At 43.7% G+C, this 15,488-nt stretch overlaps 1 protein-coding gene across 4 annotated transcripts in view; it reads right to left on the reverse strand.

Moving 5' to 3' along the window:
- Positions 1–15,488, reverse strand: part of deptor (DEP domain containing MTOR-interacting protein) — a 72,908-nt gene that overhangs the window by 16,225 nt on the left and 41,195 nt on the right. For 3 of the 4 annotated variants that reach the window (XM_048528402.2, XM_048528401.2, XM_048528404.2), the window contains exons 6-7: positions 7,189–7,371; positions 511–687 (exon numbers count right to left, since the gene is read on the reverse strand). In XM_048528402.2, the coding sequence (XP_048384359.1) occupies positions 511–687; positions 7,189–7,371 (360 nt within the window). The remainder of the gene's footprint in view (positions 1–510; positions 688–7,188; positions 7,372–15,488) is intronic. The other variant, XM_048528403.2, reaches the window with a different exon arrangement.

A 15,488-nucleotide genomic window follows, 5' to 3' on the forward strand; every position in this document is an offset into this window, starting at 1 on the left:
GTCAAAAAAGCAGACTGAGTTTCACATCATTATTTTTCAACTGATTTTTAAAAAAATATATTCAAAAGGAAACCTCAGTCATGATATGCAGACTTGTCAGAACTGTGTCAACAAGGCAGTGTGCATGTGTCTTGGACACATAATTCTTTAATGTTGCCTGTGGTGCAATATTCCAGACCTTATTGTGGGAACATGAACTGCCTTCCATTCTAAAAAAAAACTTCTTGGTCATTTTGGCTGAGTGCTCACTGCTTTAATCACTGACATTCACTCAGGTCCTCATAAAAAGCAAAATTCCATGATGCGGGATTGAATTGGCACTTGAACCATTCGATATGAAGAACTGAAGAACGGAGGTGGGGGGGGAGTCAATCACTAGAAGAGCCAACATTTCACAATGACAGTTCACGTACAGAACATGAACAAATCATTGACTATGTCATTCACTTCATTTCCCCCTTAAAAACTATAGCTGCAAATCGAAGAAATGTGTGATTTGTAACTTCTTACACTGTACTGTCAGCAATTCCACATGGTCACAGCCCTTACCAGACTTTGGATTGGACAGCAGAGGAGGGCTGCTGCTGGGGGCGGGGCTACTGCTATAATAGCCGCTACTGGCACAGCTGCTGCTCATGCTACACCGTCGAACCGCAGAACCAATCTTGATTTCTTTTGTCGGGCTCACTGTAAGAGAGCATATGTCATGTTCAACAATAGAGGTTTCAGTAGAGCTTCACCAAGTTGCCAAGTTTTAAAAAAAAACACATCGCTGGCTACTCTATCAATTCTGTAGGGGATTCTCTTTTGTTTTTACGTCATAAAAATCAGATAAGTTTCAGGGAACTATTTAGCGTGTTCTCAAACAAAAAAAAAAATCACAAGTTCAAATTTTAGTCCACTCCAGGTTAGAGGGTCCCAATCTAATTCAACTGTAAGGAGCTGAATTAGTGTCACAGCATGGGCCTGTGGAAATAGTCAGGGTTCACACACTGAAAAAATTGCATCTCGAGATATAGATGTCATCCTACAGTCTGGAACGTATTTCCCTCTCCAGCTGTTCCCAAGAATGTGGGAACAGGGGTCGGTCATGTCGCCCCTTTAGGCTGGTTCTCCTTGCCAGATCGATAAGATCACTGCGGATCTGTAACTTAGCTCCTTTGCACCATACTGTTTAGAAATCAAGTTCAGATATTAAAATCAATTACTGATGAAGCACCATCTGCAATTTGGTGAAGCTGGCCCCAACCATTTATTACACCATGCTTGGAGAAGTACTTCGTAATTTGTGCAACTTAAGAGTCTGGTTCTAAATTTCAAGATAATGCCCCTAGTTCGAGACTCAACCAGCCAGCACAAATGGTTTCTTCTATCGATTTCATTCCATTTCCCTTCATATCTTGAAAACTTTGATCAGCCTTTAATGGTGACCACCTTGATGTGATATCTCAATAATGTTACCATGTCATAACCTTCAAGTTGAATTTGCACCTGTCAAGTTTGCAGATGAAACCAAAATTGGTGGTGTAATGGACAGTGAAGAGGGTTATCTCAGAGCCTAATGGGACCTTGATCAGATGGGTCTGTCCGCCAAGGAGTGGCAGACGGAATTTAATTTAGATAAATGTGAGCTGTTGCATTTTGGTAAGACAAATGAGGGCAGGACATGTAAAATTATTAGTAGAGCCCTGGGGAGTGTTGCCGAACAAAGAGACCTTGGGGTGAATGTTCACAGTTCCTTCAAGATGGGGTCACCGATAGACAGAGTAGTGAAGGTAATAAAATGTGAGGCTGGATGAACACAGCAGGCCAAGCAGCATCTCAGGACCATAAGTAGTGAAGGTGGTGACTAGCATTGGTCAGTGTTTTGAGTATAAGAGTTAGAATGTTATGTTGTGGCTGTACTTATACAGAACAGAGAACAAAGAAAATTACAGCACAGGAACAGGCCCTTCAGCCCTCCAAGCCTGCGCCGATCGAGATCCTCTGCCTAACCTGTCATCTATTTTCTAACGGTCTGTGTCCATTTGCTCCCTGCCCATCCATGTACCTGCCCAAATACATCTTAAAAGACGCTAACGTGTCTGCATCTACCACCTCCGCTGGCAAAGTGTTCCAGGCACCCACCACCCTCTGCGTAAAGAACTTTCCACGCATATCTCCCATAAACTTTCCTCCTCTCACGTGAACTCATGACCCCTAGTAGTTGAGTCCCCCACTCTGGGAAAAAGCTTCTTGCTATCCACCCTGTCTATATCCTTCATGATTTTGTAGACCTCAATCAGGTCCCCCCTCAATCTCCGTCTTTCTAATGAAAATAATCCTAATCTACTCAACCTCTGTTCATAGCTAGCACCCTCCATACCAGGTAACATCCTGGTGAACCTCCTCTGCACCCTCTCCAAAGCATCCACATCCTTTTGGTAATGTGGCAACCAGAATTGTACACAGTATTCCAAATGTGGCCGAACCAAAGTCTTATACAACTGTAGCCTCACCTGCCAACTCTTGTACTCAATAATCTGTCTGATGAAGGAAAGCATGCCATATGCCTTCTTGACCACCCTATTGAACTGCGTTGTCACCTACACGGAACAATGGACCTGAACACCCAGATCTCTCTGTTCATCAATTTTCCCTAGGACTTTTCCATTTACTGCATAGTTTGCCCTTGAATTTGATCTTCCAAAATGCATCACCTCACCTTTGCCCGGATTGAACTCCATCTGCAATTTATCTGCCCAACTCTCCAGTCTATCTATATTCTGCTGTAATCTCTGACAGTCCCCTTCACTATCACCTATTCCACCAATCTTAGTGTCATCTGCAAACTTGCTGATCAGACCACCTACACCTTCCTCCAGATCATTTACATATATCACAAACAACAGTGGTCCCAGCACAGATCCCTGTGGAACACCACTGGTCACAGGTCTCCAACTTGAGAAACTCCCTTCTACTACTACCCTCTGTCTCCTGTTGCCCAGCCAGTTTTTTATCCATCTAGCTAGCACACCCTGGACCCCATGTGACTTCACTTTCTCCATCAGCCTGCCATGGGGAACCTTATCAAACGCCTTACTGAAGTCCACGTATATGACATCTACAGCCTTTCCCTCATCAATCAACTTTGTCACGTCCTCAAAGAATTCTATTAAGTTGGTAAGACATGACCTTCCCTGCACAAAACCATGCTGTCTATCACTGATAAGCCCATTTTCTTCCAAATGGGAATAGATCCTATCCCTCAGTATCTTCTTCCCTACCACTGACGTCAGGCTCACCGGTCGATAATTACCTGGATTATCCTTGCTGCCCTTCTTAAAAAAGGGGACAACATTAGCAAGTCTCTGGAACCTCACCCATGTCTAGAATACTTCATTTAATTCTGATCTCCCTGCAATTGGAGAGATGCAGTCAAACTTGAAAGAATGCAGAAAAGATTTACAAGAATGATGCCAAGGTTAAAGGGTTTGAGTTACAGGAAAAGGCTGAATAGCTGGGACCAGTTTCCCTGGAACGGAGACTGAGTGGTGACCTTATAGAGGTTTATAAAATCATGAAGTACACTATTAGGGTGAATAGCCAAGGTCTTTTTCCTTGGGTAGGGGAGTCCAAAACGAGACGGCATAGGATAAAGAAGAGAGGGGAAAGAGAGGGATCTCATGGTCAACTTTTTCACACAGATGGTGATGTGTGTTAGGAATGAGTAGAAATGGTGGAGGTGGTACAATTACAACATTTAAAAGGTATCTGGACGGGTATATGAAGAGGAAGGATTTACAGGGATATGCGCCAAATGCTGGCAAATGCGACTCGATTAATTTAGGATATCTGGTCAACATGGGCAAGTTGGACCAAAGGGTCTGTTTCTGGGCTGTACAACTCTAATTTGATTTTTATACCCTGGCTGTATAAGTATACATATTTGGGTTATGTACCCGAATATATCCTTAATCTCTCTAGTTTTATTCACATTGCATCTTTAAAGTTTTCGTGTAATGTCTAAAACACAATTTATGATTGCTCGTCCTTTGATTTCTTTTAGTTTTGAAATACCGTCTTGAGTACCATTTCAAAAATCTATCAGCCTCCTCTTTAAATACTTTCAGTGATCTAGCCTCCACAACACTACTGGTAGAAAATTTCAGATATTCACTACCTGCTGGGGGAAGAAATTCCTTTAGATCTCAGTTTTAGAGATTTTCTGTAACCATGATTCCCAGTGTAAGATTACCCGATGAGTGGAAAGATCTTCTCAATATCTACCCTGTCAAGCCTTTGCAAAATATTCAATGAAATCACACTTCATTCTTCTAAATTCGATAGAATAAAGGCCAAATCTGTTCAGGCATTCTTGATAATTCAACCGTTTTAACCTCATGAACTAGCTTTGTGAATCTCTTTTGAACTGTCTTTTGAACTTCCTTAAATTCATGGACCAAAACTGTACACAGTATACCAGGTGCAGTCTCACCAAAACCCTGTACAGTTGAAACAAAATTTCTCTAGTTTTAAACTCGACTACAACCACCTCCCACAGCAACATAGACCAAAATTTCATTTGCTGCACCTGCATGTTAGCATTTTGTACTTCATCCAGAAGAACATCCAGGTTCCTCTACACTGCAGTCTGTTTGGGTCTCCCAAAAGGTCTTGCCTTTTGATTCTCCTATCTGCATTTTCCTACATTAAACCCAATCTGCCAAGTTTAACCCCATTCATGAACCTGTCTGTATCTCCTTACAAACTTCTTAGAACGTCATTACATCATTACATCATGCCCTCCCATCTATCTTTGTACTATCAGAAAATCTGGATACATTACACTCCGCCTTCCTCCAAGTCAAGAATTTTGATGGTAAAGAATTGAGTCTCTATGATTAGTCTTTTTGGAATTCCACCAGTTATGACTTTCCAACCTGAAACATACCCATTCATTCCAAGTCTTCATCTTCTCTATATTAACCAATCCTCAATCCATGCTACATACATCATCTCCAAAACCATGTCTTTTAAGAGGGTCCTTAGGAATGCCTTTTGAAATTCCCTATATATTACATTTACCAATTCCCTTTTATCAGCTCTGCTTGTGTGGTCTCAAAGAACTTCAGAAAATTTGTCAAATAAGCTTTCCCTTTCATAAAGCTGAATTGAGTCTGTTTGTGTTAATCTTTTCTATTTGTACTGTAATTGCTTCCTTAATAATGTACATTCTCCCAACAACAAATCTTAGGCTAACTAACATATAGTTTCCTGTTTTATGTCTCACTTCCTTCTTCAACACTGGCATATTAGCCGCATTCCAATCCACTGGAACCCTCTGGAATCCAGTGTGTTCTGGAATATTTCAATCAATGCCTCCACTATCTCTGCAGCCATGCTCAGAATCCTGGATACATCAGGACCTGGCAACTCTTATGCATTTAGTCCCGTTAATTTGTCAAATACTTTTTCTTTTGTAATGGAGACTTTAACAAGACCCTTTTTTCCCATGAACACCTTGCTTATCTGATATCCTTGGGATTTCTACAATGTCCTCCAGGTAAAGACTGATGCAAAATATTGGTTTAAATTGTCTACAATTTCCTGATCCTTGTTGTCAATTCCCCTATCACATCCTCCTAGAGTTTAATGTGTACTTTAGCACTCTCTTTCTGTGTACCCACAGGAAAACTTTAAAAAATATATTTCTTGCTAATTTACTTTCATTATTAATTTTCTCCCTTATTTTGAAGCTTTTTAGTTATTTTTTGCTGGTTCCTTAAATATTCACAACCCCTTGGACTTCCCCTAGGGTAACCTCTTTGTTGAGCAGCTGCTATCCTTGAGAATAATGTACAGCCTCATGCAGACCACAACCATTTTGATCCAGTGGCTCTAAACAAACAGTAATGCAGGATCAAGTTGGGATGTTGTTTAACCGAGTCATTGTGGGAACTCTAGATATTCCCCTTTCCTCAGAGGCACCAAGGATAACAGTAACATCCATGTTCCAAATAAGCAATCCTGTAAGAGATGGAGAATTGGTGTGTATGTATGGATCACAACAGTAAATGTACTCAAAGAGTTCAGATTCAGGGTGGGGCTGGGCTGGTGTGGTTACATGGGCTTTACTGCTCCCTTGAATCATTTGCCACCTCGCTTCAGAGATCAATTCTCAATAATTTGAAGTTAAAGAACATTTACTGAAGCACGGAAAGTGGCAAGCAAGAGGACAGAGAACTATACCAACGTCAAATATTCTTTCTGCTGCCAGACTACAAAAAAAAGTAACTGTTTTCTAATTCAATCTTGCAATCTGCTGTTCACAAATGCTTTGAAGGTTTGGTCAATTAACATTTTAGACCTTGCACTATTGTTCTATGTGTGAAAAGCAGTAGACTTTGGAGGGGGGGGGGTTGTTAAATGGCACTTCTCTCCTTCATGCGTTCTCATGGGAGATGTTACTCCCATTCTCATAACAAAGACTAAATGTATTTTCAAATATAAATATGCTTTAAGAAAGGAAGAATGCTTCATTAAACCTAAATTCATGAAAGCAATCCTTACAACCAAATTTAAATTCACAAAAGCATCAGTTGTAGATGAGAAATTATTAGGCAGTCAATGGTCAAGCAGAATGCGACTGAAAAGCAAGTATTATTTTATTAGCTTTTCAATCATTTTGATATAAGATTGATTTACCACAAGCAATTTATAAGTGATAGATGCTGAATCTGGGATATCTTTCACAGGGTGCGTGACATGCTGATAACAGTTGCTTTGTATACTCTAACCAGAGTACTCCATGCCTGCTTTCTGTACAAGTCCATCTGCGTATAAGACAAATTTTACTTTAGCAACTAAAATCGTGCACCTGTTTTGGAAGACGCAGCCCACTTTCTTCATTCACCGGAATGGCAGACAGCACACTGTCTTATCATCAGATAGTGTCGGGAGGGGAGGGGAGATCACAGGGAGCTGGGAGGGTGGTTATACAGAACGGACAAAAGAGAAAGGAAAAGAAACAATGAAAGTGAAAACTTTTGTACCAGCATGCATTTTGGAAGCCCAATTAATCTGAAGGTTCATGAAAGTTGACTACTTGCCTAAACCAACCTCCCAAAATGTAGCACAAGCATTTATTGTGGAACACCAAATAGAACAATAATAAGTCAGAGGGCATTTAGAGTAAATCATTTTTACCTGAGAGGAAGCTGGTATTCGGGTTGTCAGGATTCTGTTTTCGTAAACAGAAAGGGCTTTCATGACTGTCAGGTGCCAAGGACACACTTTCGTTCAGCAGCTCCACCAGTCTTCGCCTTCTGCGAAAGTTCATGCGGAACTGGTACAAGAGGTTACCATCCACAAAGTGGTGTTTGTTGGCCACTGTGTACAGAATAGTGAGAAAGGATAAACAGGATGGTGAAAGTGGAGGAATTAATTGTGCTGGTAAATACACAGGCTGCTTGTCAAACAGCGCAATTTGAACTCTGAAAGAACAATTAATACAAAGCAATAGCCACAAAGGCACAACAGGAGAAAAATACTGAAATGACTCTTTGCAAAAGCTTCAGTCTCGTAGTTCCAGACTGAACATCATCATTATGGAAATTTGTTCGTAAGATTTAGACAATTCCAGTTAATTGCACCACGTACCTTACATCTCCTATTACATGTAAACATTTCAAATATTTTGTTTAGAGACATACATTGCACAACTGAGAATAAATGCATGAAGATCAAAGGCTGTGTTTTTAAAAAATAAATTCAAAACTGAATGAATTTAAGACCTAATCATAATTTTTTGTTGGGTTGCAAACAACAATATTTATATATGTATATACATATACATATAGGTATACATATATACAAATATATACATATAAAAGCATACTTTGCAATGGAAACTGTCCAATATCCAACGCTGAATTAGAAGAAGACATTTCCTCTATTGCCTCCAGGCTCTACCGCAAACGCCATTCTCAAGCCATTGACCCGCACCCGCTCTATCTTACTTTCCTAAACTTGCTGTCACATTTGTCACAAAAACGGCCACGAAATGGCCACACATCTGTTTTGTCATCGCTTCAATCAATTACGAAGGAATCTTCTTTTTCAATTCCGCTACCTCACCTAAATTATTTTCTCTCTCCTCTAACAGCATTCAACCAGGCTGGAGTCAACTTGACACACATATCCTTGTCTGACAACTGCCTAAAATCACATTTTTGCACATCCACACCCCAGCCCCACCCAGTCCGAATTAAAATTCATCAAAAATCCTGCGATGAAAACAATATCACAATGGCAGTTATAAGTTTTAAATTAAGCTGCTTTAAAGAATATAAACTGGGCTTCTGTCTGCAGTAAAGCTGGATAAACACAGCAGGCCAAGCAGGATTAGAGGAACAGGAAGGCTGACATTTTGAGCCTCGACCCTTCTTCAGAAATGGCGGAGGGGAAGGAGGTTCTGAAATAAATAGGGAGAGAGGGGGAGGCGGATAGAAGATGGATAGAGGAGAAGACAGACAGGTCAAAGAGGCGGGGATGGAGCCAGTAACGGTGAGTCGAGGTGGGGAGTGGGGAGGTAGGGAGGGGATAGGTCAGTCCAGGGAGGACAGACAGGTCAAGGGGGCAGGATGAGGCTAGTAGGTAGGAGATGGGGGTGGGGCTTGATGTAGGAGGAGGGGAGAGGTGGGAGGAAGGACAGGTTAGGGAGGCAGGGACGAGTTGGGCTAGTTTTGGGATGCGAAGGTGGGGGAGGTTTTCAAGCTTGTGAAGTCCACATTGATACCATTGAGCTGCAGGGTTCTCAAGCAGAATATGAGTTGCTGTTCCCGCAACCTTCAGGTGGCATCATTATGGCACTGCAGGAGGCCCATGATGGACATGTCGTCTGAGGAATGGGAGGGGGAGTTGAAATGGTTCTCGACCCGGCAGTGCAGTTGTTTAGTGCAAACCAAGCCTAGGTGTTCTGCAAAACTGTCCCCAAACCTCCAAGATAATAAAATGTGAGGCTGGATGAACACAGCAGGCCAAGCAGCATCTCAGAAGCACAAAAGCTGACGTTTCGGGCCTAGACCCTTCATCAGAGAGCATCTCTGATGAAGGGTCTAGGCCCGAAACGTCAGCTTTTGTGCTCCTGAGATGCTGCTTGGCCTGCTGTGTTCATCCAGCCTCACATTTTATTATCTTGGAATTCTCCAGCATCTGCAGTTCCCATTATCTCTGTCCCCAAACCTCCACTTGGTTTCCCTGATGTAGAGAAGGCCACAACGTGTACAGCAGCTGCATTATACCACATTAGCAGATGTGCAGGTGAACATCTGCTTGATGTGTGAAGTCTTCTTGGAGCCTGGGATGGGGGTGAGGGAGGAGGTGTGGGGGCAGGTGTAGCACTTCCTGCGGTTGCAGCAGAAAGTGCTGGGTGTGGTGGGGCTAGAGGGGACTGTGGAGGGACCAGAGAGAGTGGTCCCTCCAGAAAGCAGATAAGGGTGGGGAGGGATAAACGTCTTTGGTGGTGGTGTCGGATTGTAGGTGGCAGAAGTGTCGGAGGATGATGCGTTGGGTCAGGAGGTTGGTGGGTTGGTGAGGACAAGGGGGATTCTGTTTTGGTTGTTTTTGCAGGGACGGGCTGTGAAGGGTGAGTTGCGGGAAATGTGGGAAATAGCTTGGACCTGCCTCTTTGTACGTTACATGGAACAATCCCTCTTCCATAGCTATACTGGCCCTAAACCCCACCATTTCCTCCGTTACATTTGATGACTGTATCGGTGCCACCTTGTGCTCCCACGAGGAGCTCGAACAGTTCATACACTTCACCAACACCTTCCACCCCAACCTGGAGTTTACCTGGGCCATCTCTAATACCTCTCTCTCCTTCCTGGATCTCTCTATTTCCATCTCTGGCCACCACCTGGAAACCGATATCCATTTCAAGCCCACCGACTCCCCACAGCTACCGAGAATACACCTCCTCTCACCCACCTTCCTGCAAAAATTCCATCCCCTATTCCCAATTCCTTCACCTCCACCGCATCTGCTCCCAGGATGAGGCATTCCACTCCTATACATCTCAGATGTCCTCGTTTTTCAAGGACCGCAACTTACGCATCTCATTGGTCGAGAATGCCCTCAACCATGTCTCCCGCATTTTCCGCAATTCATCCCTCACACCCTCTCCCCGCAATAACAGCCAAAACACAAACCCCCTTGTCCTCACGTACCACCCCACCAACCTCCAGATCCAACGCATCATCCTCCAGCATTTCCGCCATCTGTAATCCGATCCCACCACCAAAGACATTTTTCCCTCCCCACCCTTAACTGCTTTCTGGAGAGACCACGCTCTCTGTGACTCCCTTGTCCGCTCCACACTCCCCTCCAGCCCCACCACACCCAGCACTTTCTGCTACAACCGCAGGAAGTGCTACACCTACCCCCACACCTCCTCCCTCACCCACATCCCAGACCCCAAGAAGACTTTCCACATCAAGCAGATGTTTACCTGCACATCTGCCAATGTGGTATACTGCATCAGCTGTACCCGTTGTGGCTTCCTCTACATCGGGGAAACCAAGTGGAGGCTTGGGGACCATTTTGCAGAACACCTACACTTGGTTTCCACTAAACAACTGCACCTCCCAGTCGCGAACCATTTCAACTCCCCCTTCCATTCCTCAGACGACATGTCCATCCTCGGCCTCCTGCAGTGCCACAATGATGCCACCCGAAGGCTACAGGAACAGCAACTCATATTCCGCTTGGGAACCCTGCAGCCCAATGGTATCAGTGTGGACTTCACAAGCATCAAAATCTATTCCCCTCACCCTCCGCATCCCAAAACCAGCCCAGCTCATCCCCAACTCCCTAACCTGTCCTTCTTCCCATTTACCCTCTCCTCCCACCTCAAGCCCCACCCCCATCTCCTACCTCCTTGCCTCATCCCACCCCCTTGACCTGTCCATCCTCTCGGACTGACCTATCCCCTCCCCACCTACACTCACCTTTACTGGCTCCATCCCCGCCTCTTTGACCTGTCTGTTTCCTCTTCCCCTATCTTCTCCTCCACCCATCTTCTATCCGCCTCCCCCTCTCTCCCTATTTATTTCAGAACCCCCTTCCCCACCCATATTTCTGATGAAGGATCTCGGCCCAAAACGTCAGCTTTTGCGCTCCTAAGATGCTGCTTGGCCTGCTGTGTTCATCCAGCTCTACACCTTGTTATCTGCAGTTCATACTACTTTTGTCTGCTATAATCAGAGTTCTAAAGAATTGACAACAATTTCAAGGATAACTATTTTGATAACACATGGCAAATTCTTTTCAACCTGTACCACGGTTGACATTCATACAACTCTCTGGCTATCGGAGCAAGTAGATTACAACTCGGATCACTGCCTCAAATACTTTGTGTATGAGCAGTTAAAAAAGGAGGGATAATGGAAGTCAATGGGTCCTTTCCCAAGATGAGTACTGGCTGCTTGGAAGATAAAAGGCTTGGCATTTTAATGCAGTCAGCCGATCACGGGCGGTTCGCAGTAGTATGCTCTATTAACCTGAATATCTGGAGGGAGAAGCAACACCTTGACTTGCTGCTCAGTAACCGGCAGCTGCTCCTCACAGACTCGAATAAATGTCAGACTTGGCTGTGAAACACTCCATGCCAATGCAAGCTGGAAATGTCAAATGACACATTGTAAAAGCTCACTCGTGAAGAACATGGCCTTACAAAGTACTGTGTTGGTACACATGGGAACATCCGTACCAAGTAAACAAACCCCCATCCTCACTTGTAAGGCGGAATCACATCTCCTGAAGATATTGTAAAAAATATATGGAGTTGGCCAGCAAATAACACTTGTGAAGAAAATAAATACCTTCGACTAATGCTGAAAAGGGGATGGGTGGAGGAGGAGCACACGATGGGTGGAGATGGACCACAGAAAATATATGTCCATAAAAATGATCCTGAGCTTCCTGCTGCTTGCCACTTCAACACCCCACTGTGTTTCTGTCTCAGGTTTGCTGCAGCAAAGCTCAGTGCAGACTGGAAGAGCCGCATCTTATTTTCCAATTGGGGACCCTGCAACCTTCAGGACTCAATGTCGAGTTCAATAATTTTCGGGTCTGAGCACCTTCTGCCATGTTGTTACCCCAACCCCCACACACCAGACCTTGTAATTACATGGGCTGCTCCCACAAACAACACATTGTCAGCCATTAACGCTCGCCATTATCAGGTATTCATTCTCCCAATCCTTTGTGTGGCCAGCTGTTTTACTCTCTCTGGGCTCCATATCCACTAGCCCCCACCTCCCCGCACCCAATCTTCAGCATATATACCAACCTTTTCCGAGCTAAAATCAGTTCTGCAAAGGGTCACTGGACCTGACACATTAACTGAATTAACATTAAATTTATGCTTTTGTTTCTGATTTCCTGCATCTGTAGTTCTTACTTTAAAAAATCTTATTGCAATATTTAACCAGCTTTTGCGCAGATCAAACACCAGAAGTTACTTATGATAAACAACTTCAGGCACTTCGAATTCTGGCGATTGCAGAGAAAAGTTATTTTGGCACAATGGACGTGGTGGGCCCACGAGCATCATTTCCCTGGGTGACAGCCTGGCAAGTCATTAAAGAAGTAAACAGAACAGCTCTTCAGATTGCAGTTACACAGTAGCACAACAAAGGCCCGAGGCTGGCTGTAAGAACAGAAGTTCAAAGAGCAACAAATGTGACAACAACACAAAATCAAAAGACTGCAGATGCTGGAAATCGGAAAGAAAAACAGGAAATGCTGGAAATCTTAGCAAGCAGGGCTGCACAGCTTTTAAGGGAAACAGCGTCAATTTCAGGCTAATCTAAAAGCAAATACTGAGGATACTTGAGTTTTGAAATAAAAACAGAAAGCCTTAGAGGAACTCGGCAGATCTGGCAGCATCTGCGGAGACAGGAACAAAGTTAATACTTTGAATCCCATGATTCTTCTCGGGAACAGTTTCAGGTTGATGGTTCTTAATTCAGACCGAGGAAAACAGTCATGTAATTGGTTTTGAGCAAGCCAAAGGGCAGGTGTCGGTAATAAATGCTGCTGTACTAATGCTCTCCATCTCCTCAAAGCAAATATAAGAGAATGTGTACAGGAGATAGTACGAACTGCAGATGCTAGAGAATCTGAGATAACAAGGTGTAGAGCTGGATCAACACAGCAGGCCAAGCAGCATCTTAGGAGCAGGAAAGCTGACATTTCGGGCCTAGACTCTTTTTCCGATGAAGGGTCTAGGGCTGAAACGTCAGCATTCCTGCTCCTAAGATGCTGCTTGGCCTGCTGTGTTCATCCAGCCCTACATCTTGTTATCTCATAAGAGATTGTGTAAACTGGTTATTTTGCAGCAACACCAATGCAAATGTTACTTACAACATTGCAAACTTTAACTCTGTGACTCAATCTCGGTAGAGCAAATAAACCAGAAGGGAAAAGGTAACTGCACAATTCTGGAACTGAGCCACCAGTGAGGAGGTTGTCAACTGTTTGGAGGCAGCTCTTAGGCTGCAGACAGGGGTACAGGGATCCAAATAGGCCTGGGTACAGCAACAGTGACCTATTCCTACCCCACCCTGCAGCGGCATGGCTGAAAAACCCTCTTTTTTTACTTTAAAACCAGGTTAGGCCAGGTAGCTTAACTTCAGTGGTGGGGAAAATGCTTGAATCTATCATTAAGGAAGAAATAACAAGACATCTGCATATAAATTGTCCCATTGGGAACACCCAACACGGGTTCATGAAGGGTAGGTCATGTTTAATTAATTTGGTGGAATTCTTGGAGGACATTACTTACATGGTGGACAATGGGGAATGTGTAGATGTGGTGTATCTGGATTTCCAGAAGGCATTTGACAAGGTGCCACACTAAAGGCTGCTACTTAAGATAAAGTTGCACGGCATTACAGGTAATGTATAGGCATGGACAGAGGATTGGTTGACCAGTAGAAAGCAAACAGTAGGGGTAAATAGGTGTTTTTCTGGTTGGCGGTCTGTGGCTAGTGGTGTGCCTCAAGGATCAGTGTTGGGACCGCAACTGTTCACAACTTAGAGATGATTTGGAGTTAGGGACTAAGTGTGGTGTGTCAAAATTTGCAGATGAAACTAAGGTGAGTGGTGCAGCAAAGTGTGCAAAAGACACTGAAGGTCTGCAGAGGGATATAAATAGTCCAAGTGAGTGGACAAAGGTCTGGCAGATGGAATACAATGTTTATGTGGGAGGTCAAAATGGAACAGCAAAATGGACTATGTTTTAAATGGTACAAAATTGCAGCACGCTGCTGTGCAGAGGGACTTGGGTGTCCTTGTGCATGAATCGCTAAAAGGATTGCAGGTACAGCAGGTAATTAAAAAGGCAAGTGGAATTTTGTCTGTCATTGCTAAAGGGATGGAGTTTAAAAACAAGGAGGCTATGCTGCAGCTGTATAGGGTCCTGGTGAGGCCACACCTGGAGTACTGTGTGCAGGTTTGGTCTCCTTACTTGAGAAAAGACATATTAGTACTGTAGGGGGTGCAGAGAAGATTCATTCAGTTGATTCCAGAGTTGAGAGGGTTGGATTATGAGGAGAGACTGAGTAGACTGGGATTCTACTCATTGAAATTCAGAAGAATGAGGGGGGATCTTATAGAAACATATAAGATTATGAAGGGAATAGATAAGGTGGAGGCAGGGAGGTTGTTTCTGCTAGCAGGTGAAACAAGGACTGGAGGGCATCACCTCAAAATAAAGGGAAGCAGATGGAGGACTGAGGTCAGGAGGAACTTTTTCACACAAAGAGTTGTGAATCTGTGGAATTCCCTGCCCAATGAAGCAGTTGAAGCTACTTCGCTGAATGTTTTTAAGGCAAGGCAAGATAAATGTTTGAACAGTAAAGGAATTAAGGGTTATGGTGAATGGGCGGGCAGGTGGGGCTGAGTCTCAAAAAGATCAACCATGATCTTATTAAATGGCGGGGCAGGCTAGAAGGGCCAGGTGGCCTACTCCTGCTCCTAGTTTTTACGTAAAACCTTCAAAACTCTGGTGCTCCATCTGACTCAACTGTCATTGCAGACTGCTGCTTCATTTGAGTTGGAAGACATCTGATTGGCTCACTAGATTTGACAGCCTGCTCACTGTCCTCCAATTGGATTATAAACCCTACCCTCAGACTGTCTCAGGGAAAAGCACAACTGGTAACTTTTTAAAATCTTATAGCAATACTTCACAAGCTTTTCTGCAGATCAAACACTAAAGTTACGCATGATAAACAACTTTAGACACTTTGAATTGTGGCGATTGCAGAGAAGAGTTATTTTGGCACATTGGGCGTGGTGGTCCCACTGGCAACATTTCCCTGGGTGACAGCCTGCCAAGTCATTAAAGAAGTAAACAGAACAGCTCTTCAGATTGCAGTTACACAGTAGCACAACAAAGGCCCGAGACTGGCTGCAAGATCTGACCCACATGTCAATCT

This window comes from Stegostoma tigrinum, chromosome 5 (assembly GCF_030684315.1).
Source record: "Stegostoma tigrinum isolate sSteTig4 chromosome 5, sSteTig4.hap1, whole genome shotgun sequence".
Taxonomy (NCBI): Eukaryota; Metazoa; Chordata; class Chondrichthyes; order Orectolobiformes; family Stegostomatidae; genus Stegostoma; species Stegostoma tigrinum.